A 26,216-nucleotide genomic window follows, 5' to 3' on the forward strand; every position below is an offset into this window, starting at 1 on the left:
AAATGACTATACTCTTGACGTCATCCCAAGTAGATGTGCAGTTCAGTTTTAGTTTGGTAAAAATGACGTAGGTTTGTGTCATTTGCTCATATTTACTAACTATAAATTTTTTATTATATTCTAGTAACACTATTCTGAAAAATAAATTGCAGAAGTAGGTACACTACGAAAGCCTTAGCCATAGACCGCGTGTAGGGACGAATAACCTACTTACATGTAAAATGTATATTGAGCTTTTCAATTTTATTGACATTCACTCACTAAATATAACACGTACTTTACCACGTACCTTTGGTTGGATATCAATAATATCATATGGGTGGAATTAATTGTTGTTAGGTATTCATGTACAATTAGTTTCGATCTCAACTAATTATTGTTTTAATTATTAGTGTCGCTGGGAAACATCGAATGTACTCGATGTTGTGGAAACATCACGCGTCACGTAGGTAATTGACGCACCGTTAAATGTCGTGTATGCACCAAAGTTTAAATCTGAAATGGAAGAACTTCTACTTGGAGTTTTTAATGTAAGGTATTCGTAAAATCAAAATAGTGAAAACGGCAAAATGGTAGACATTGTGCAGGGCTTTCTGTTATATATCTTATTGTAATAAACATATTGATAGGTATAGTCCATCTTGAGATGTCTATTTAATGAAATATATACATTTATAAATAAAATATATATTTATAAAATGATTTTTACTTACCTTCAAATACAAAATACAAATACTTAGCTTCATATGAAATTGCATGCCTATTCTTATACCTATTGATTTGCAAGGTACATGTTACAATAAAAAGATGAATCAAGATACTTTACATTTAGTTAAGTACGTAAACAAATGGACTATAGCACATGTTACAGGTACCGCATGTCACATCAGCATGACTGTGTTCCGGATTTGAAGAGTACCTAAGGGTGCTGGTGAAATTACAGGCACATGGGACTTGTCAACTTATGTCTCAGGGTGACGGGCGCAATGGCAGTGCTCCTCAGATCTTTGCGATTTTAAGCTTTGAGTGGCATTGCAACTGTTATGGACAGGCGTGTAGCTTACCATCAGGCGCACGACTTGTTCGTCCAGTAACTTGATATTATAAAAAAAAACCTACAGGGTTACCTGTATAAAATACTAACAACCTCACAGGACTACATTACTAACATCATAAACAACAACAAAAATAAATCGCACAAAAATAAAAATATTTACATAGGTCGGATCTGAATGGTGATAATTCTGTGCGGTAACAAAAGAAAGCGCCTTGCGCTGGCGTAAATCCTCCGATTAGAGAATCCAATCCCGCAAACCCGGAATCCCGTGAATGCGGGAACTGAACTTACTATCTTACTACCAAATACAGACCTAGAAAGTGTCAGATAGTAGAACAAAAGTTTAGTTTGTTTTTAGTAAATTTATTAGATATATTTTATAAAAATTAATGGAACGGATGTTGTTGTTTATTTTGTTATAGTAACAGTCCTGCGAGGGTATTAGTATTTTACAAATAACTCCTAAATATAATGAATAAAAAAAACGTAGTAGACTCCTAACAACATAGCAATTAGTCAAGAGTTGTGAAACGATAAGACAATATATGCTAAAACTGAAAAGGTTTTATGTCGCATCGTTTTAGTTCTTAAGCTAATTGTAATTTGTTAGTATATTAAAAAAAAATAACCCTGTATAATCATCACTCCACTGCTCGTTATTGGGAGCCGCCATTATAGTAGTTGTACATCAGCTATGGCATTACAAAACAAACCAACTCATAATCGAAAAAAACCATTAGAGTAAATTAATTATCAACAGAAATATGGCTTTTTTAATATATCGCACTGTTAATAGGTACATTAGTGTATTAACTTAAAAAAATTATTTTTTCAAAATCTATGCAAAATAAAACTCACTTCTCGTGAAAGATTATTAAAACTTATGTATAAGCTAAAGTTTATTACAGGCATCTAAACAATTTCCTACTTACCAAATATATTTAAAAGTAAAAGAAAAAACGTAATTTCATATTTTTGAGTAGGTAAGAACTGTTTTGTCCAAAACTTCAATTGTTTTTTACCATATTCTAACGACGGTTTTATTGACGTGTAGAGAATCAAATTTTACGTTCGGCAATAGTATAATCTTGAATTTCACATGTTTTGAGTTACGACACTATTGTAATAGCAAGTGCGATATGTTAGTTTGCATTATTTTAAGACTGAACAATTGAATGAAGCAATAAAAGAACATAAAATTATGAGGAATTCCTATTAGAGTGTAATGTGTATACGGATTATCGTAAATAGGTAAGTTTAATTGCCTATATAGTAGGTAATCGTCTTAACAGTTATTTTTCAACTTTAGAGGAAGTCCAGTAACTATTATTGCTCAAGCAACATAGTACAAGCAACAATCTACCTTAGTTAGTCTTTGTGCTGTGACCACTGGCCTTGCCTTCTTTCTACAAGTGATGAAATGACCCTCGTGTCCCCAATCTGGTCTAAACCCCCTATTTATATGCGAAAGTTACTCGTTACCTACTATTACAGAATTTGACCTCATGTTTTATTGTTAAGTGCCCCATGGTAAAATCAACGGCAAATGATGACCACGACTTGGTACGTAAGAATGACCTATTAATTGCGCGTATAAAATGTATAAATTACATTATACTATGTATAGTGTCGTTTAACGTGCGCACTTATGTCATTATCAACATCTCATTTATACGTCTCACTGCTGGGCACGGATCTCTTGTAGGCGAGAATTTAGGCTATACCTGCCACGCTGACCCAATGCGGGTTGGAGACTTCATGCGTTCTCCGAGGGTGATGAAATTTCCACGTCGAAGCTTCTTCGACGTGGAGGTTTCATCACGATGTTATCCTTCATTAAAAAGCTCATGGTAAATTTCAAATTAACTTTCACACATAAATTCTGGGAAACTCGGAGATGCGAGCCCGCATTCGAAACCACGGCCTCTGCTTGAGGGGTTCGAATGACACAAACCATTAGGCGCACTTATATAAGTACTATTAATAAATTATTAAAACGTAAGTAGGTACTTACGTGACTAAGTAAACCTTGCACATCTTCTCAGTAGTTAAAAAGTCCAAATTTCCAGTCTTTGTTATCGTTTCTGTTACGTTATTCCGGGATGTTGATTTCAAATGATGAGGTAATAAATAATAAAGTATGCTATAATTAGCCTCTGAATTTGTACTACAGTTCATAACCAAAAATACGCTAATAACAAAGCAAGTAGTTACTAGTTATATCATAGAATAATAATATGATCACAACCTTCGGTCATTTAGCAAAAAATATACCTATCTGCATATACCTACAGGTGTTTAATACAATAAAAGAGTTCTATAAATTACATTTTGAAAACATGCTGCAATATTAGCTTAATAATTTGATATAAGTGTCATCATCATCATGGCGGCCGTTTTGTTATCCAATCCTGCATATAGGCCAACGCCTTGTCCCTCTTCTTCCACTCTTGGGGATCTTGTGCCCGACTCATCCAGTCCCGACTTCCGTGTCGTTGGATGTCGTCCATCCAGCGCTGGGGTGGTCTGCCGTGCCCTCTGATGTCCGCTCTGGATCTCCACTCAAGTACTGTAGCAATGTGCCCCGCCCAGGCCCACCTTTTCTTCGCTACGACAGTCATGACATCTTTAATTTTGGTCTTATTTCGGATCCAAGCGTTGTTTTTTTCGGTCTCGCCGGGGTAGGGTGCAGAATAACTCCGAGGTATTGCTTTTTCCATGCCCCATTGCGCGACTCGGCGCAACGGGGCATGGAAAAAGCAATACCTCGGCGGACTTCTTTGTAAGAGTCATGGTTTCCGTACCATAGACGAGCACGGGCATGACACACTGTTCGAAGAGTTTTACTTTGAGGTGGGTGTATTTTGCCACGTAGCATTTGTTTGTTGGCACCATGTTGGCACCGAATGCAGCCCACGCCTGAGCGATCCGCCGTTCCACTTCCGCTGTTTGGTTCTCAAATTGTGTATTTGTCAACACGCAATTTGTTGGTATTCTTCACAGGCGGCAGCATTCTGAAGGAGATGATTGAGGACTTGTACCTTTTATCGATTCGGCATCTAGCTAGGGTTCGTTCTATGAACCACCATACTATGGAGTCGAACGCTTTCTCCTAATCGACGAAAGCTAATATAAGTGGTTTCCTGTATTCGTTACATTTCTCCATGACTGTTTTAAGAGTCTAAAGATGATCACTTGTACTGAAGCCTGAGCGAAAATCCTGCCTGTTCTCTGGGTTGGAAAAATTCTAGTTTTCTGTCGAGCTTGTTAACCACAACTGGAGAGAAAATCTTGTAAATATGGGACATTAGACTGATGGGTCTGTAGTTTTCCAGATACGTAGGGCGCACTATAAGTTTCCGGAATTAATAAGAAAAAAATAATATAAATGGTCACAAAGCAATTAATTGTTTCTCAAAATATTCTTCGTTACCGTTAATGCACTTTTTCATACGAATGAACCAATTTTAAAAACATTTATGCCACTCCTCCGGGACAATCTCTGAAACATATATTTCATACTCTTCGACAGCCCCTTCAGGTGATGAAAATTGTTCACCGCGTAACTGGTTGTTAATTTTTGGAAATAAATAAAAGTCACAAGGTGCCAGGTCGGGACTGTACGCGGGATGGCGCATAAGGTCAACGTTGTTCACCTTCAAAAATTCATTTGTCTGTCTGGCCGAGTGAGAACTGGCATTACCGTGGTGCAAGATGATACGGCGTTTACGCTTATTTTTACGGAGATTGACAAACCTCCGGCAAACAAATGGTCGTGTACCAATCACTATTCTTTTTAACTGCCTCTGTGGCCGAACGGTTGCCGTGCCGGACTGCCACGCAGAGGCCCCAGGTTCGATTCCCGGGCCGGGAGAAATATTTGTATGGCCTACATTTATTTATCTCGTGAGTCTGGGTGTAATTTGTGGTTGTCTATATGTGTGTCCATAGCACCCGCGACACAGGGTTTCCCTAGTGCGGGGCTATGTTGAGTGTTTGCGTTTTTATTATTATTATTATATATTCACGGTACAACGATTCTCCGAAGCGACAGTAGACACGTGTCCAGTTTTATTTAAAAAAAAAGAAGTAATCATCCGCTTAGAGGCACTTTTCACGCGCGCCACTTTGGTTGGTTTCGGCTCATTTTGAAAGACCCATACGCTCGATTGCTGCTTTGTTTTGGGACCGTAACTATAAATTCATGTTTCCTCACCTGTTGCAATGTCCCACACCAAATATGATAGCGTCAAGTCGTATCCTTACGTACTTCAGAAGAAACTATTCATATATCATCAATAATTGCGAAGATTTAATAAAGTAAACTTTTCATGGCGGCCATCTTGGATTCGCCATTTTGGAAAATTTTTAGTCCCGGTAGAACCTGATCAGGTTCCTTAACAATTTTTGTTTGAAAGCCATACACCCATCTTTGACGCATTAACCGGGCAACTGGTGTCCTACCTGATGCAGACTACTTCTTTTCTGGTATTCAATATTCTTAGTCAAACACAATCCTTGTACATTTATTTAACACACCTCGATTCGTTCTATTAGAACAGTGGTGTTGGATGGTGGAAAATGTACTGTAGAAAATGGCGGAATCAAAAAATCCACAAACGCAATGTTATATATGGGACCTTGTACACGGTCACGTGCCAAATTTCAGCACGATCGGTGTTTTTTTCTGGCTGCCATCTTGAATTGGCCATTTTGAAAAAATAAATTTGACAGCCGATTGGCTCTTGTCATCCGCACGGACATTAGTTTGAACATAAGTTACCTATCTGTAATAGTTTCAGAGATATAGTCCCCAGAAATTTGTGTGGAGGCCATTTTGTTTTGCGAATTTTGATTTTTTTTTACTCCGGGTAGAAACTGCCCAGGGTGTGGAGTATCATTTGTTTGGAAACCATAGGGGTAAGACGTATAGTGTGGCCGGGCAGCTGGGGTCCTACCTGAGCACTTTTCGAAGGGTTTGGTACTTTCTGATACTCACCAAATCCACCCAATCATTATTCGCATACATCAGTCTTATACACCCGCTTTTCTTCTGGGAGAAAATGCTGGTGAAAAAAACCGACAACTCACTTGGCGGCCATCTTGGAAAATGGCGGAATTAAAATTTCGATCGCAGATCCATACTATGAGCCTCCGTACACGATCGAATGTCAAATTTCAGTCGGATCGGAGTACTTTTACTTCGGGCCGCCATTTCGAGTCCGCCATCTTGAAAATTGTTTTTACCTGCAGTTGGCTCGCACTATTCTGTACGACATTTGTTTGAGCGCCTCTCCTCTATCTCCAATACTCGCCGAGATGTAGACCTCGGAACATAGTAGACTGTTGAAAATGAATGGCGGCCATATTGGAAAATGGCGGAATCGAGAATTTGCCCACAAATTCGTATTAAGGGTTTCCAGACATGAAAGGCTATAAAATTTTAGCCGGATCGGAGCACCTTTTTGTCGGGCCGCCATCTTGAATCGGCCATTTTGAAAAACTCATTTCAACAGCCAGTTAGATTCTGTTGCCCTCTACGATATTAGTTTGAACACGATCTACCTATCTCCAATAGTTCCCGAGGTACAGGCCCCCGAAATTTGTATAGCGGCCATTTTGATTTTCGAATTTTGAATTTTTTTCACTCCCCGTAGAAACTGCCCAGGGTGTGAATAAACGTTTGTTTGGACACTTTGAGTCAAGACACATACTTTGGCCGGGCAGCTGGGGTCCTACCTGATGCAGAGCACTTTCCGAAGATTACGGTACTTTCTGATATTCATTCAAGCCCGTCTGACCATAATTTTCCTACATCATTTTTACCCACCAGAAGAAGGGCTTCTGGGAAAACAATGACGCCAAAGGGCAGAAAATTCATATATGTATATTATGGCGGCCATCTTGGAAAATGGCGGAATCGAAATTTCAATCGCGAATTCGTATTGTAGACTCCCATTCACGGCCGCATGCCAAATTTCAGCTGGATCGGAGCTCTTTTATTTTGGGCCCCAATTTTGAGTCGGCCATCTTGAAAAAATTTTTTCACCGGCAGTTGACCCCTACCACCCTCTATGACATTTGGTCGAGGACCCCACGCCTATCTCCAATACTCGCCGAGTTACAGGGATCTGATATTTGTATGGCGGCCATATTGTTTTTTCGAATTTCGATTTTTTTACTTCCGGTAGAAATTGCCCAAGGTGGCGGCCATTTTTACTTTGACGATCCTTCCGGTAGGCATTATACTTTAGCCGCCAGCCGAGGTGCCACCTGATACACCACTATTCAAAGGTTTCGGATTTTTCTGGTACTCACTGTAGTCATCCGACCACGACTCCCGTACATCATTTTTACCCACCGCGACTCCTTCTGGGAGAACAATTATCTAAATCACTGGATCAGTCAGTGGTCCAGCTATACATATATAGTATTAATAAAATAATAATAATAATAATACTGTTTATGTAAGTGGCCAGTTCCGGAAACTTATAGTGCGCCCTATGTATAAGTAACATATAAGTACGTATTTTGTATATCAAAATTAAACTTATAATGCAACAGTTCTATTAGCAAAATGATTTATCGATATAGAAGCGAGCGAAATGTGGTGCTGTTCCGACCTCGTATCTACATGTTTATGTTTATGAAAACTTTTTATGTAGTGATTGCATTGACTTACAATTATATGGACGTCGGGTCCGCGCTAAAAAGTGTCCGCACTTGTAAGGCGCTAAAATCGTATACAGAGCGCCAAACTCTTTACAAACCGCTTTAGTCTTCATTTGTTCAACTGACAGCGCGATACTGCGATGACATAACAATTTAAATTTCGAATAGGTTGACTTGGGACATTTTTTTCGTGGTTTTTGTATTAGACCCGTCGTCCATTTATTTGTAAGTCAATGAGTGATTGCTTAATTTTTTTGTAATACACGTTATGACTATGGGTAGTTTAAGTGATTTGGTGGATATTATGGATTTAATTTCCGGCCGAACGTTTTAAATGAAGCGGAGACCGGTTTTTTGAGGTCACCTAGACCTCAAAAAACCGGTCTCCTGCGACCAAAAGCTAGTAAGAATATATTGTGGAAAACGCATAAATATGCTGTTTTCACACAAATGTATCGAAAAACGTCGTGGGTTACACGAGAGTCATCGTTATTGCAAATTCATTACGTTCAAAACCTCGCTCGGGTTTAAAGTAGCAATTCGTTTGCTATTGTAATAATATATTATTACCTACTCTTCGCCTTAGTTATTATTTCGACTCATCCGTAGAACAAAGATCTATATGCAAGACTACTTGTTCTCAGGACACTTACATACTTACGTACATTTCGCTCGTTCTTCTTCGCTGTGGATGTCAGATCGACCGTTGCTCGATTTTATATTTCCGAAACGAAATAAGATATATAAATGCTCAAAGCACCTTTACATAGGCCTTAGTTTGAATAACTAAATTATTCTCGTAACGCATTATCTTAATAAACTATCAACTTATTATCTTTTCCCTATATAATCACATCGGACTCTGTTCTTCAGACGAGTCGATTTATCAAATCGTTATATAGATGATGGAAAAAAATAAAGGAATCGTTAGCAGAATTAAAGTGACAGCTTCATAAAAAACAGTTGCATGCCTAGCACGAGGAAGTACTAATTCAAACGTATGTGGAAAAAGTAAATATGATGATGTAAGTTGACCTCACAATGGTCATCATCTCTGTTACCAAATTTGCGTCGGATAAGGACGATACAATATATCGATATTTCTTAGAACAAAGGGCGTAAAAGTCAATTTTACTAATAAAGTGTTGTTTATGTAGTTGGAATCAATTTCCATGCTCCTTCTGTCTATTCGCCAAAAAGACTTCTTTTTACGTAAAAAAGCAGTTCTAAATATAAAAATGATATAAGTATAATAAATAACTAAAATGTTTTTAAATTGCTTGCTTTTCCATCGTCTTGGATACTTTGTTGTTTGGTATTTACGTCCCTTCTTCCTCGAAGTATCGATATGATGTTAAATTTGCCTACCACAGAGAACTTCAGAACTTGTCTTTTATCCTCAGTCCCTATAAATTGCAGAGCTCACATCACGTACGCCGCGCGTTCGGTTGTCTTCGCTGGAGTCTCGCGTCGAATCGTTAGACCGTGACCAACAACAGTGGTCTCACTCACTCTAGTAATGGTTATATCATATCGTCTCAGTGTCGTTTAGGCAGTGCTGTTGACAAGACACGCTGTCAAATGAGGTGCAGCAAAGTTCCTCGCGTGAAGTGCTGACGCTGATTGGTGACCTTGGACTTGCACAACTTGTGTGATTACCACGTATTACCTAGTGAATTGAGATATTATAACCTCTAAAATGTCCGACGTCGCACAGGATCTCTTGCAGGATGCGGTCGCCGACGATAGCGGGTCGCTATTTAGCACATTTGACATAATCATGCTTGTTGCATTACTGGGTGCAGCTGTTTGGTGGTTATACAGTTCTAGAAAAGAAAACAAGAAAGATGAGATTCTTCTTAGCAAATATTCAATACAGTAAGTATAACAACTTTTAAATTTTAGCGGAATCAAATATAGATACAAGAAATATATTATATGGGGGTTTAGAAACATCGAATAACAACCTCTGTATTTGTTGATAATGATTTGAAAAATGTATTTTGTAATATGATTATATTTACCAAGAATACTGAGCTAGGTATATCGAATTAGACCGATTACATGCGAAAAGTAATACCTTGTGGTCCTGCAACTACTGACACGCAACAAGCGTCGCGTCTCGGGGCAAATAAATTAGGCGCAAAAAGAACTGGCATGTTAACTTACCAACATTTGATATTCTAACTTCCCCTACCGCACTGCTTCGTATTTTGAACATATCCACTTAATACGTATTGTTTTCCGATTTGCAATGCATTCTAAACGGATTCAACCGTGTAATAATAATATGTGTATATTAGGCATGCACCTGATTATTGGATTCATCTCAATAAGTTGTAATCTAACAACTCGGTGTCGTTTTGTAAACTAATCGACTCCACTTGTCAGATTGGGTGTTCATTTCAGCTGAGGCCCTAGTGACGCTTTTCAAATGCATTTTTGTTGCATTATTCAACGCTAACCGACGATGCTGTGCCTTCTCTACTCTCGTGCTTGCAACCAATACACACAATAAATATGCATTTGTTCAACTTTCGCCACCATTAACATATCACAATCTTCTCGATGGTGATGCAATAATAATTTAATCAACCTACACTAAACCTTCCCGTGGCGTAACCCGTACGACGTCATGTTACTTATCTTTGATAAAATTCGAGATTCAATATAATTATATAGTAACGAGTCCCATAGGTTTATTTTTCAATGAACTATAGGTACCTGTACAAATTTTTATTTACATCTACAATTACTAAGACAGAGAGAGTCACGATAACAATGCATTGGCACACAAAGACTTATTATATTGTCAATTGCACTGAAAATAAACATGAATAACTCATTTAACATAAGCAAGTCATTAAGTTAATATAAATCTTATCATTTGAAGTTTAACGTAAATAATAATACGTTAATTTTCTCAGTATTTATACCAATACTCATAATACCAATACTCTAGCTATGATGTTGTGTCTAAATCACAGAGTCTAGATAGTGAATACAGTTGACAACTCGTATCACGCACGAACTGTGACTAATAGTTATTTAATTAATAACTTATACAGATTAAACTAGATTAGCACAAAGTAATTAAATTTACTTTGTGCTTTTCGTCATCATCATTTCAGCCGTAAGACGAACATACTGCTGAACATAGGCCTCTTCCAAAAAATGCCACAAGGACCTGTTTTGCGCCGCTTGTATCCAGCGGATTCCCGTAACCTTCACCAGGTCATCAGCCCACGTGTTGTGGTTGGTCTAGCTACGCTGCGTCTTCCGGTACGCGGTCGCCACTCGAGAACTCTTCGGCCCCATCGGCCATCTGTTCTGTGAGCAACGTGCCCTGTCCACTGCTACTTAAGTTTTGTAATTCTTTGGGCTATGTCGGTTACTCTGGTTATCTTGCGGACATCATCATTACTGATTCGATTTCGTAGTGAAACTCGGAGCATAGCCCTTTCCATTGCCCTTTGTGTGACCTTGAGCCTTCTTATGCGGCCCATAGTGAGCGACCACGTCTCAGTAAGTCATCACTGACAACACGCACTGGTCGAACACGTTTGTTTTGATACACTGTGGTATTTTGGACAAGAAGATATGACGTAACTTCCGGAACACTGCCTAGCCGAGTCGGATTCGACGATTGACCATTTTCTCGAGTTAGACCTACCTAACTGGATTATTTGTCCCCGCGCAGTCGCAGAATACCCACTTCGCAAAATGTCTACCGTACGCAAAAAGTCCGTTTCTCAGAATGTCCCTTTTGTACAATGTCCCTTTCGCAAAATGTCCCTTTCGTAAAATGTCCCTTTTCCAGAATGTTCCTTTCGCAGAATGTCCCTTTCGCAAAATGTCCTTTTTTACGATCAAATTTTGAGAAACAAAATACACAGCGATGATGTAGGGACGGGAACTGACGTGTACTTTAGTACATATAAACTTTAAGCCATCCCTATCAACCTCTTAGTTCTACGGGAAGAGCACAATAACCTGTGCAAGCAAGCCTGTACAGATACTTTATCAGTCAGGTCCCAGATGAGCTCGTTTATACAGATTTCATCCGTTTCTCAAAAGGCTAGTGCCTTGGGTGAGCCACCCCGGGTGCACGTACACTGCCCTCCCTATTATCCGGATAGGTGCCGCAGATGTTGGCAGGCTCACCTCCTGTTGCGAGTTACACAACTAACGATTGCCACCGTTAAACGGTCGAAAGTTCACTACCAAATCTCCGCTTTGGTGGACGACCTGTCGGCATGCTCACCTCCCGAAGCCGAAGCGTCTCTCCAGTTCCCAGAAATCTATGCGGCTGGAGGGACCGAAGGATGTCTAACTCATTCTTTACTAGCTCTCCGGACTAGTAGAGGATGAGTTAGTTTGTAATGGTCATCTCCAGTCGGTTTGAGTGAGCATGAGACTGGTTGGTGGGTTGAGTTCTGATTGACCCGATGCTGCGTGTAAAATTTATAAGCGAGGAGAAGGAAGGGCGCCTTACACACAACGAAAACAAGTTTCAAGTAGAAATAACCAGAAGCTTTATTTTAAATTTACTTTAGTTACATGTTACAGTTTAAATCTAAAGGTACAGTATGGAGAACTAGTATTTTTACTTCCCCGAGTTTACAAAGGGAGAGTACAGATATGTTTACTGCCCTTATTAGTTACATACAAAAGGTTACCTTTAAGTATACTTAGAGCTAATACACTGCACTAAGAGTTTATGAAAGTACATGAGTGACACATGGACACTTCACTTATACGTCACTGACCTGGAGTTTACCGGATGCGGATGGACAATGTCTCCGGACATAACTTGTTGGTGTAAACATGTATTTACCTCGTAACGCTATGTGTATGCTTGTCAAAATATAAAAAGAAACGTAGTAACAAGTGTCTCCGAACATGTTTGATGACAATAGGATGTTATGTATATCGTGTGAGGCATATTAAACAAATTAGACAATGACTCTTAAAATTATATTAGTCTAACGTGTAATATTGAAGCATTCTTTCTTAAAAAAAACATCCTGAGAGTGGCCCCGCGCGTGTAAACCCTAAATGAGGCTCTGGAGTTCTAAATTTAATATGTCAATATGGAGAATATGTGGAGGTGTTGCGTCATCGTCTCGTGTCGTAATTTGTAGTTAAACAATTTTATTGGTAGGTTCGTCAATGTACAGAATAATAATCATACTCAATTTGGCTTCATAAAATTGATTACCAAATTGAGTAATAATTAGACACAAAAAAATATATCGCGGAAATAAGCTGACTAAAATGTTAAATTATTTAATTTCACAATAACAATTGTTCAAATAATCATCTATGCTCAAATAACTATACTAAATTGAAGGAGGTACCTAGTTATGGAAATATGTAAGCTAGGTATTACTTAGACCAAATTATCGCAACTTAATCAGCGACTTTCTGATTGCATATTCCGATGTGTAATAATGTTAAATCTCGAGTGTCAAGCTTGACTTATTCTTGACGGCTGTACACACACGTTACTTCTCTGTTCTCTGTTATGTACAAACCACGGAAGAAAAAAAAATGGAACTAGACTTGAGCGCCGCGCCGGCGCGCCGCCGCCGCCGCGTTTTTCCTCGCGCCGCCGCCGCCGACAAATGCAATCGGCACGCCGATCTTACGCACGCGCAAGCTTCCGTATTGTGTATGTGAAAATGGCGACGGCAGAAAATTACTTTTCTAAGATAAAACTTTTTTTTTTATAAAATGTTCGCATTTGACCTCCATCTCACCAGATGGAAAGTGACGATGAGATCGACGATGAATGAATGCCTATTCACTTTCGCCATGAAAAGGCCCAAGTTATAACGTTCAGGGAACAAGTCTGCAGGCAGGGAATTCCACTCCATAGCCGTTCGCCATATAAATGTGGAACCGTAACGCTTCGTGCGAATCTTTGGAATATCCACAACATAGAGGTGGTGATGGAAAGGGGAAAGCGGAATTAAATCGTGTAATTCCGTCGCACACTCTCCGTGATACATCCTGTAAAATTCCGATAAGCTGGCACTAGCCTCTCGAAGAACCGGATGAAGTCAAGTGACAGAGGTCTGTGAGAACCCTGTACACTGGCTGATCTGGGATCAGAACCTGAACTTGTAAGGTTCCTGTGCGCGCACAGGTTATAGTTTTCTTCTCGTATGCCCTAAGGGTAGGTAGGGAGGATCACTATAATCAAAACTAACGTAGAAAGATATGGTGCTTGTCCCGGTGTGAAGTAACGCCTCACCCTGGAAAGGATCCCAAGCTTCCTTGCTGCGAAGTTCAAATTGGACGACAGGTCGGTTCCAAGTAGCTGGAGACAGTCGGCTATCGGTATGGATATATTACGAAAAGTCGGAGTCAGCTTAAAGGAACTCCGTTTTGTGGAGAATAGACACGTTTGCGTTTGGTAGCGTTAAATCTGACAAGATTGGCACCGCCCCAGTCGGAGACTGCCTTGAGTGTCAAATCCAAACAGCTAACCATAGACTCTCAACAAGACTGGATTTCCTCTCCACTGACCCTTGCATTGGTCACGTACCTATCAACGACTATGTTGTCATCAGCATACGCAAAGGTACCAGGAATTAACATATCGTCAAAGGCCTTAGGAATATCCAAAGACACTGCAAGTGCTTCATCTTGCTTTTCTATAGCCTCGCTCCATATGTGACAGGCATACACAAGAAGATCCCCAGTTGATCGCCTTCTTCGGAATCCGTACTGGCGATCACTGAGGAGGTCGTTGTCTTCAAGGTACGACAAGAGACGGTTGTTGAGTACACGTTCCATAGTCTTGCAGAGTATGGAAGTGACTGAGATAAATCTATAGTTGACAGAGTCAGCTCTGCTTCCCTTTTTCGGCATAGTTCGCACGTTTGCAAGCTTCCACTACCTGGGAACTACACCAGTCTCAAGTGAGAGGCGGTACAGGCGTAGGCGTGTAAGAACAGGAGACAACTCAAGCGCACAGTTACGTAAGACTAGTGCTGGAATTCCATCTGGCCCGCTAGCTTTATTCACGTATAGATTCCGCAAGAGTTCTAAGTACCTCTTTTTAGCGTATGCGAATTGGCGCCATAGTGCAGCCAGCCTGAGGTAAGATTAGACCTAGACGCGAACTCTTTGCAAAGAGTGAGGCAAAAAGATTTGCCTTGCCTTCTGCAATGTAGGCCAGCGTGCCGTCCAGCCTCAGCAGAGATGACATAGATAGGCGACAAAAGTTAGTTAGTGACTTTATATTTAAAGATGTTTTGTGTTTAAAGATGTTTGCAATTTCTGGCGTGACCGTTTTCCTACGCATACACAATGTGGACGCGTACGCGTGCGTACGATCGGAGCGCCTGATCGAACTGATAAAAATTTGATTACTATAGAAAATACGTTATATTATTTTTTCCTTTCAAAAAATATTTGTATAACGGTTTTTGTAAAAACAAACACCGATATACAAATTCGTTTTAGGGTCGCGCTCGCGCCGCCGACAATTTTTTGTCGGCGTGCCGTCACCGGTTGGCCTATTATCGGCGCTCATGTCTCAAAGATAGATTGATTTTTAAGATAGCTAACTCGATCCGGAGATCGGTTATTGGCATGGTTCACCCAAAAAATGGATTGAAATATCAATCTTAGATAGCAAAATTTGGATTAGGATCGATTAATTTCGGGCGTAAATGGAACTGCCATAGGCTTCGATTACTACCAGAACTGATGTCGCCAAAACTCACACATTCTTAATTTGAAACACCACAAAATCTTGATTGATTGATTTGTTTGATATTTGGTTGTTATTACGGAAGTTTTTTGTAATTAAATAACGTTTTTTTAACAACTTGCTTGTTTAAAAAATCTTTTTCGTGAGCAGTCGTGGTCTGATGTCGAAGACGCTTGAGCCACTTAGCAGAAGGACAATAATTAATTACCTCCTGATATTTGATGTTTCTGTGTTCTATTTACTGTTTTTTGTTTTTTTTTTAAAAAAAAAAACAACCTGCAACAAAAATAAATCGTTCGTTGTTTATACAACGATTGTGTTCAAATTTCTCCATGTCCTGAAACACGATAACTACTGACAAAATTGTCCCAAATTATGGGGTAAAGACAAAGAAATAGAATACCGCTATACCATCCTCTAAGCTATATATAGGTATATATAGATAGGTAGATATAAGAAAAAATAACAAGCAAAAAGTAGCAGTAAGAAAAAGACTTAATTTATGTAGGATCATGTTATAATAACATTGGTCGTACAATAATCATTTAAACAGATTAACCAGCAGCTATAAGTCGTATTAACTCATTCGACACGAACGCAATTATAACAATAAAATGATCTCATATATGTTTTTAATGTATGTACATAGTGTATAGCTTTTAGGCAGGTAACCAAACTTTAAAATGACAATAGGCAAAATAGTTTCACATGGAACCATTATAGAGATCAAAACCATTACTGAGGTAAAAGGGTCCATTGGTGACTGACTTGGAGCTTTTAGGATTGTTCCACATTAATTAGATTGACGATGATCGTTAATGGTCACGATTAGCCGAACCGTAGGGAACGAAAAACCAGGAGATTATTTAGATGAGCTCTTTCATGATGATAACGATGAATCATAAATCGAGGAGGGTTAGGCACTAATTTGAGCCTCATTTAAAAGAAGTCTAGGTTGGGGTGATCAAGGACCATTCGTGTTTACGCAACACTACTTACATAACGAGTTCGGCGACTATCTTTTCTCGAGCTCTTCAATATGACATGGGTATGGTGACACTTACATCATCATTTATGTAGTTAATTTACATATTTTTCTTTGTTACCAGGCCAGCGGGTTCAATACAGGTCACAGAGAATTCCTTTATAAAGAAGTTACAATCTTCTGGAAGGAGTTTAGTAGTATTTTATGGATCTCAGACTGGCACTGCGGAAGAATTTGCCGGGCGTCTAGCAAAGGAAGGTATACGATATAAGCTAAAAGGAATGGTTGCTGATCCTGAAGAATGCGAAATGGTGAGTACATTGTGTATTTTCTAAAGAGTTGATGCTTAAAGTAAGTACCTGAATAGTGAAGCAATCATCAGACGTCTTTGGTACAATTCCTCATAAAGTTGGAATGTGCAAAAACCTACAATAAAAATTCAAAACTTTTCTAAATAAGCAAATAAGATGCATGTATCCAAAATGAATGTCTTTAGGTGGTACCTAAAGACATTCAGTACATCAAAATTTTTTGTTGAAAATAGCACTAAGTATGCTTCATTCACAGAGTTCAAATTAGTGCGGTCAAAAAGTGACGTTTTATATAACTTTCGTGAACGGTCTGTATTCTTGGTTGTAAATAAAGTGGTGCCAAAAATTGCCTTCGTTAATCGATAAGTCCTCATATTTTATAATAACAGGTAGTGAAAGTGGGTGAACCATGTGTAATATGACCGTAATTTGTCCATGGAAGTACACGACGCTTAATTTAGGTACAGTACCTACAGGCGACATCATGTTATATGATTATAACATTGGTGGTATAATAATTATTTGCAATAATTATTTCGCATTTGACCACTTTCTCACCGATGATGAAAGCAATGGTGGAGCATGCATAATTACTCTAGCCTTAAAAAGGCCCAAGTTATAGCGCTTAGGGCTTAAGTTTGCAGATTGCTGGCAGGAATTTCCACTTCATACTCGTAGCCATACGCCATATCAATGTGGAAGTGTAAAGTTTCGTCGTGTAATATCTACTACACTAAATAGAATCACAACTTACGTATAGTCTCCCGAAGATAGAAAAGGGATGGCGGATTTAATTCATGCAATCCGAGCTAACCAAAGAGTACCTTATATATGAGTGGAGCTAAAACCTAAGCTAACTTGCAATATAGGAATTTCCTGCAATGATGATGTTCAAAAATTTAAATATAATAAGTAGGAAGGTATATTAAACTTAGGCTCTGCCAGTAGTACTTGAATACTCAATTATTAGATTTCAGGGTATAAGCACTATCACGAATCTGTCTATCGTCCAGCATTACTAAATATTATGCGAATTACATATTGCTAGTTATTAGTGCATTTCTCTAGTTAATTTGACGGTCAGAGTACCGCGTAAATAAACTACTGTTTGCTCTGTATACTTCTGAATACTAACCTAGTTATTGATTACCAGGCAATAGACAATATTGCACAACAGAAAACGGTTTCCACATGCTCGTTCCGGTAGGAATCGTACATTATTATTTTATAGAAAGTTGTCGAAATATTGAGCACTTAAAAACTACCGTAACTCGTAATTCAGAAGCTTCCTTTATTGCCGAACAGTTTTCAAGATTTCAGGAAGGGGGTCAAAAAATGTTAATAAATTTATGATACGGCATGTTTCTGTTTGCCGGGATTCATACCAAGTAGTAGTCGAAAGATGATGTTAAACTATCTGTAGTACAATATCAATTAAGGTTCTTTTGTTGTAGGAAGAATTGACGAAACTAAAAGACATTCCCAACTCACTGGCTGTATTCTGCATGGCAACGTACGGTGAAGGAGACCCTACCGACAACGCAATGGAGTTTTATGAATGGCTCAAAAATGGAGAACCAGATCTAACCGGTTTGAATTACGCTGTACGTATCAACAAGATTACGTAATTACCCAAAGTAACGAAGGGATATACGCATAAATTTACTTAGATAAAGATGTAGTAAGTACGTAGTAATAAATAAATGAATAGTTATGTTAGTCATTGACCTGTATAATGTAATGGATATGGCATTTATATTATACACAGCACAGTAGAATCATGTATATCTACCTACATACATCATATTAGGTAGATTCATAAAATATTATGAAACAAAGTAGGCAGTACCTTGGCTATGTGTGATATGGTGAGGTGACGAGGCAAAGCAAAAGACAAATTTAATGTAATAATGTTGCAATACGAAAAATGGCGCTCCAGGCGGAGAAAAATTGTACTAGCATATGTGACCTTGATCTTACCTATTACCGCTGCCAAGCAGTAATGTGAGCATTTCTGTGTTCCGCTTTGAAAGGGTAAGTGTGCTGGCATATGGGACTTGTCAACTTTAGTCTTAGAGTGACGCGCCCAGTGACAGTGTCCCTAAGATCTTTGCTATTTTAAGCTCTGACTGGCACTGCAACCTTCATGGATAGGCATGTAGCTTACCACTGGGCGCACGACTAGTTCGTCCCGTCACTTGATGTTATAGTATAAAAAAAAGTATATATTTTTTACATCATCATAATTCTTAGCTGTAAATTAAATAATTTATTGTACGTATTTAATTTTGGTGCATTTTAGAATTATAAACGAAATTTTTTGCATTAGACAAAAATCTTTTATGTACAATTTGATTCTAAAAATGGTCACACTGTTGACGAAATGTCAAAGTATTGTCTCAAAAGTGTTGTCTTTGCTTTGTTACATTTATAACCTCACTGATCCCCTCTCCAATGTATTTTTCTTTGCATTAATTATTTTTACATGAATAAGTTCCCCGTTTTTTAATGGCACAAACACACTGCGAACTGCCAAATAAAAAAAAGTAACAAATAATAATGTGTCTAAGTGTCAAACGTAGGCGAAGTGTACTTGTGCTCCTTACGCAAAAGTTTTAATAAAAATTAGCGTATTTACATCAATAAATCATGTAAAACTTAACAATCTTATCAAATACATTGCTACTGACTTCATGTATATAATAAGTGTAAATAGATAATTTATATAGTGTCGTAATAATTTAGTTAAAATGGGTGTTCTTGTTAGATTACTGCCTAGATATTTTACAGAACTAACAACCAAAAGACGTTTAATATTACCGTTATTAAAGTTACGATATTTGGTATGTACCTATTTTCCAAAACTTGTTAAAATTAGTTTTCTTGTCCTCTGTTACAGGTCTATGTTTGAGGAAAATGATGTAAATAAATACTTTTAAAAATAATAGTATAAATCTTGATGGTGATAAATCTTTCATAGATTTCTCATAGATGGCGCTACGACTAAAAAGTCGTTGAAAAACCAAATACAAAGACACAACGCAAGCACATTCAAATTCGTGAGGTCCGCAAGTTCGTTCCGTGGCTTAGTTGGTATAGCGTCTGGCACAGTAAGCTTGAAGACGTCGGTTCGAATCCGGCCGGATCGAAGGAATTTTTTCTGAGTGTTCGGTCTTTGTATTAATAATTGCAATAATAGTATAGTTTCATATAGGACAATAAGCTACAATCTTCGAATCTTTTTAGTTTAAATTTAGGTTATATTTAAGTATAAGTTATAAAAATATTCAACAACTAAGATTAGGCAGCTTGTAATGATGTTTGAAATTATTGTTGAACACATTTTTTAAGGTTTTCGGTCTAGGCAACAAAACATATGAGCACTACAATGCAGTTGCTATTGACATGGATAAACGATTGGAAGATCTCGGAGCTACTAGAGTTTATGAATTGGGTCTGGGTGATGATGATGCAAAGTAAGTATAATCACATTTTTTTAACAAACATGTTTCTAGTCAATTTTATTTCACAAGATATGGCGTAACTTGCTGCTTTAATCAATAAAAATGTATAATAACATATTCTTTATTTGTAATTGTACTTAAATTTAAAATTAATACAATATTGATAGGTGATTAAAATAAAAAAGTATTTATTTATTTCACCAAAATATACTTTATTCACAAATCATAATGAGCATGCATAGAGTGATATCTCCCAACCCTAAGAAAATAAGCAGGGTAATTATTGGAAACAAAATAATATTATTGGTATAATTATAAACAATCAGTGGTTTTTACTGTATTATAGATTTAATGTAAGTAATTCAATTTAATAATTTTTGTAGGAATATTTTGTATGATCACCTTGTAACCTTCAGAAAGTCATTAGTAATATACAATATATAAACATAGTCATAATGTTGCAGCATTGAAGATGACTTTATCACCTGGAAGGATAAGTTCTGGCCAGCTGTATGTGAAATGTTCAACATTGAGAGCACAGGCGAGGAAGAGCTAACAAGGCAGTTCCGTTTAGTTAAGCATGCTCCTGGAGAAATACCGTCTAATAACGTTTTTACTGGTGAAATCGCCAGATTGCACTCCCTGCAGGTTCAGAGACCGTAAGTATTAACAATATATTTTTTGCCACTACCACAATATCCTTGTCCATTTATACCTTTAGGACCTTGCTCCAACAGACCTTGACTCCAAATAAAATATTTGAAACTCAACTGCAAATAAAGAGATAGAGGCAGGAACAAGAAATAAAGGGGAAGTTGTAGAAGACAAAATAAAGTTATATGAAGAAAATTAGTCACCGTGTATTATTATTATTAGGGTGGTTTAATTTGGGGCATAAGTAACCCCTCATCATTGCGACCATCAGCTGATCTATTGTGATCACCGCTAATTACAGTTTGGAGCCAAGGCTGACAGCATTGAAGAACTGATGGACTTTGCTGGCTCTGACAGATTTTATGTCCTATGGTTGTGGCATGTGCCTTCCTAGTATGGAGCTTCGTACATCCGTCAGGGGGTAATATTGGGTGAGAAGAGAACAGGAGTTTCATCTGCCTCGTGGCAGAATCTACGCTCTCTACTCTCTTTCTGCCCAATATTTGACATATACTTGTTCAAGCCACAAAGTTCTGTTAAAACTCTAGTGAGCATTCTGATGCCAATCCTGTTCATGGATGGAGCTTCTCTACAGTGTTTGGAACTGTAGGCTGCCCACTTGTACAGTTCAAGTAAACCTGCTGAAACTTGGTGGGATATTAATACTGTACTGTAAATCTGTCCTGCCACCTGTAGTACTACAAAATAATTTAATTTTACAATTTAAATGCATATATACAATGGAAGTAATCAACAAAATTCATTATGCACAAGAGAATTGTGATAAATTAGTAGGCTGTAATTATACTCACATGCATACAATACACATTGTTTTGTTTTAGTTTTATAAAAAAATATTATATGTATTTATTTGGTCTTATGTAAATTTGGCTGCTGTCCTAAGCTTTTGTAGTTATTTTTCTCATTTTCAGTGGGGGCCCCCATATTAAAAGTGATTTCTAGTAATGCTAATCACCACTTAACATTCTTAGGGACCTTTATAAATGCCACTCTGTATAGCTTCTAAGATGGTATTGTTTCATTTTCCCTGACATTATTTGTTTAATTGCCATTGACAATACTATTTTTTTCCTTAGTTACAGTACTTAAGTATATCTATTTTCTTAATATCTCACGGCAATATTACGTGAATATAAATTCCATGTGTAATAAAATTATTAGATTTATCATCTGTAATAATTATCATTCGGAATACGTACTTTTTTAAGGTTTCGAGGTAATTTGCGATTATTACTGTCACTGCGTCAGTCAATCGTCGTGACCTGTATATATTTACAGTTGTATGACGTGTCGTGTCGGGATGCGTCAGAACTGATAAATTTCAATATGTACATATTATCTGTCCTTCAAAAACATATAATCAAAATAAAGAATAATAGTATGTTTTGCGATTGCGTCCGGTGACCGGTCTGTACCGACTGCAATAGGGCAAATAAATCCGACCGAAAGACGAAGATTGCCGAGAGATATTGTGGAAATAGTTGTTCTGTAGGGCTAGCACGACATACAGTTTTTCACGATTTATCTCGATCTCGCGCAAGTCGCGCCCTGTTGTGCTTGCTCTACTGTTAGCCGTGGTAGCTTAATGGTTTGACCTACCGCCTCTCAAGCAGAGGCCGTGGGTTCGAAACCGGGCTCTTGGTACTTGATACTTGGTGTAACGGGCTGGTGTCCGCAACTCGACGTCAAGGCGCCTATTTTGCGTGTGGTGGGTGCAGGGTCCTACTCGTGCCACCCAAGCTCCTCCAGGAATCTCAGCAGCCTCCTCGGTTTGCTGAAGACTTCGGGGAGCGACCTTGGCACTCCAAGGTACTTTGCCCTGTAGTTGGCCACGCCGGAGCACTGTGATACCTAAATAGAAAAGGTGTTTATTGTATGGACCATGACCTGTTAGGGCGGCAGTTAGAGTGCGAAGCTCTTGCCTGTTGAGTTTAATTAATATTCGTGATAGACTGGCATTGAGCGTTGGGAGTGCTTCCCTCGCCTGTCTACAAACCGTTAGGGTGGTCCATGTATTATTATGTGAAGTTTTTGTACCTTTGTGTATAGTTGTTCTGGACCATTGGTAGGGGAGGGACACTATGGGTTCTGGTCCTAATGCGTCCGTCTCCGACCCTTTTCTGGCTAGTTCATCTGCTGCGTCATTGCCACGTGAGCCGCTGTGTCCTTTAATCCACTGTAGAGTTAAGTGGTTTTGTATACATACCTCCATGAGTGCTTGATGGCATTCATAAATGAGCCCTGAGTTTATGTCATAGCTGTTCAGTGCTTGAAGTACTGACATACTGTCAGAGAGTATTCGAATGGAGTGGTTCTTTACTCTTCTCGCTATGATTGCTTATGCCGCCAACTTGATGCCCATGCATTTCAGCCTGGAATGCTGTGTTGTGGTCACCAAGCGGTGTTGATATCCTGATATTGAGGTCTTCTGAGAATACCCCAGTACCTGTTCCTGAATTTGTTTTAGATCCATCAGTGAAGACGCGGACCTCTCTGGGGTTCAGTCCTTCATTTGGATCTTCAAACAATTGTATCTTGTATTTTTTGTCGAATATGTATTGTTTTGGGATCCTATCCACAGCCGCCTCCAGTAGCGGTTCCTCATTGACTGTCTTATAAAGGATTTCTGTATGTGGGGTCCTCATGTGCTTCCAAAGGCCGGTTCTGTTTAGACGCACTGCTGTTGACGCCGCTTCCTGTCTGATGAACATTGGGAGGGGTCGCAAGTCCAGCATCGCTTCGAGTGCCGCAGTCGGAGTTGTCCTCATGCAGTCGGTCGTTGCCATGCAAGCGAGTCTTTGGAATTTTTCCAGCTTGTCGGTTGCGGTCGTCAGTTTGGTTCGTGGCCACCATACTATCGCGCCGTAACTGATCATGGGTCTTATCACCGCTGTGTAGAGCCATAGTGTTATTTTGGGTGAGAGTCCCCATTGTTTACCTACCATTGTATGGCACTGCCAGAAGGTGATAGTGGCTTTTTTAATTTTGTTGTCCAGATGCTTGTTCCAATACAACTTGTTGTCCAGTATTACTCCCAAGTACTTGACTTCGGTTGATATCTGTACTTCTTTTCTGAAGAGTTTGGGTAGTAGGTAGTTACCCAGTAGTCTTTTGTTTGTAAACATTACTAGTTCCGTCTTTGTTGGGTTTACCGATAGTTCATATGCCCTGCACCATCTTTCCACAATCCGGCGTGCAGCTTGTGTAATGTCGCAGAGTACATTGGCATAATTTCCTGTTACCAGTATAGCTATGTCATCAGCATATCCTACTATATAGAAATGTTCTTTGTTCAGTTTAATGATGAGGTCATTTAGGACCATGTTCCACAGCAGAGGCGACAGTACCCCTCCTTGAGGGCATCCCTTCCCTACTATGGCCCATGGGGTCTTATTTGCTGTTGTTTTTATTGTTCTTAATTTTAGCATGTTGCTAATCCAGCACTTCATCCACTTCGTGCCTCCTCAGTGCTGATTGTATGCTGGAGAAGTTGGTTTTGTCGAAGGCTCCTTCAATGTCCATAAAGGCTCGGATAGCCGGGCTCGTACCTCTGAGTTTCTTGTAATTCCTGTGCGAAATTTAATTTGAAATTTACCGTAAGCTTTTCGGTGAAGAACAGCATTGGGATGAAATTTGTACGTCGAAAAATGTTCAGAACTCTCGGAAAACGTGTGATGTCCCCAACTCGCATTGGGCCACAGTGGCGGACTATGGCCTAAAACTGCTCCTGTGAGGAGACTCGTGCCCAGCAGTGGGAGGTATAAATCGGTTAATGATGTTCTGTAAAGTACTACATTGTCATGTTATACAAGTACTATTGTTTGTGCAGAATATTTTACAGATTCTATTAATGCTGCCTGTACAAATTGGATTGGAATGCATATATTCAATGGAACACTTTGTATAGTGCAAACGTACAGTGTTTTTTTTTTAATGGGACCATATGAGGAAATCCGAAACCATATAAGATACAAGAAAAGTGTCTTATGAAACTATTGTCTTTTTTTGTGAAAACAGTTTTGGCATACCCAAAATTTGGTCAAGCGTGAGTCGTCCATAAAAATGAACAAAATTCGTGAAAAATTTTTTTACTGCGTGTTTTAGTGCTGATTGATTCAGTTTCATAAAGGGATCATTTCATTGCATGCGACGAAAAAATCGAGATAGCAGAAGTTGGTCAAATTTCATAAAATATTTTATGATACAAAATGAATAAAATTTACTAATTTCTTTTCATGCTAATAGATAATAGGGTCGTATTCCAGAACTCTACTCAATACTCAACTCAGGACTTGAATATTGCAGTGAGCACTGAAAATCATACTCAAGGCCTTGCCATTAGGGTCGTATTTCCAGTGCTTGAAATCATACTCAAGTCTGCTCAAATCCTGACTTGAGCATTGAATAGAGTTCTGGAATACGAGCATTAGTCTATTATAAGGATGACGTCATTGTATGGGAAAAAAAATTGCGACAGCAGAAGTTGGTCAATTTTATACAATTTTTTTTAATGTATCTATATTAGTGTGGCAGGTGTGTATGGCTTGTTATCCGTTTTTTCTTCATAATTTGCTTATCCCATTTTTTCGATTGATTTGTCAATATTACTTAAAATTATGCTATTGAATATACAAAAGTTATTGCTAATATAGATAAGTAGTTGTTCATTGTGTGTCAGTTATTTTGCTACTACAGCAATAAAATTGCATGCAGTTCCGTTGTGGTTTAATTGACGTTATTAAGCATAATAGTGTTGTTTCTTTTAGTTCTTTACCCTCTTCTATCGTCGTTCTTAGCGTAAAACGTTTTGTCCATTTGGTTTATTCTATTAACTCATATCATAAGTTAAGGTGGGTAGGATCACAGAATGAGAATAAGTTTTCTTTGGTAGAAATGAACGCATAAAATATATTTTATGGCTTCGTGGTTAGCATTGTGGGCGCTGGATGAGGGGCCCTGGGTTCGATAACTCGATTTCCAGAGAGACCATCTTGAGGAATTAAAAATTGGTTGCTGTTCAAAATTGGTTCTGGTTTGAGTGCTGTGGGTACTGCCTTGGTGTTTCTTTACTCTGGTACTCTAAAGTACAGTTGATTCCCTGAGCTCAATATGTCCAGCATATTTTATATTATATATAATATTTTATTGCATTTTTTTTTGTACATTAAAAATTACAATGAAAACAGAACTGTAATGTATGTATTTTTTTTAATGTATATTTTTCGTGCTCCTGATGGTACACTACACGCCTATCCATAATAGTTGCAGTGCCACTTAGAGCTTAAAATCGCAAAGATCTGCGGGGCACTGCCACTGCGCCCGTTAC

General features: G+C 38.5%; 1 protein-coding gene across 1 annotated transcript in view; it reads left to right on the forward strand.

Annotated features, from left to right (window-relative positions):
• Positions 1–9,174: 9,174 nt before the first annotated feature.
• Positions 9,175–26,216, forward strand: part of LOC113237665 (NADPH--cytochrome P450 reductase) — a 32,358-nt gene continuing 15,316 nt past the window's right edge. The window contains 5 exon segments of the mRNA XM_026474274.1: positions 9,175–9,607; positions 16,565–16,751; positions 18,206–18,355; positions 20,103–20,227; positions 20,680–20,874. Coding sequence (XP_026330059.1) covers positions 9,429–9,607; positions 16,565–16,751; positions 18,206–18,355; positions 20,103–20,227; positions 20,680–20,874 — 836 coding nt within the window. The 5' untranslated portion in view covers positions 9,175–9,428.

The sequence above is a fragment of the Hyposmocoma kahamanoa genome, unplaced genomic scaffold, assembly GCF_003589595.1.
Source record: "Hyposmocoma kahamanoa isolate Upper Pololo Valley unplaced genomic scaffold, ASM358959v1 93, whole genome shotgun sequence".
In the NCBI taxonomy this organism is placed as follows: Eukaryota; Metazoa; Arthropoda; class Insecta; order Lepidoptera; family Cosmopterigidae; genus Hyposmocoma; species Hyposmocoma kahamanoa.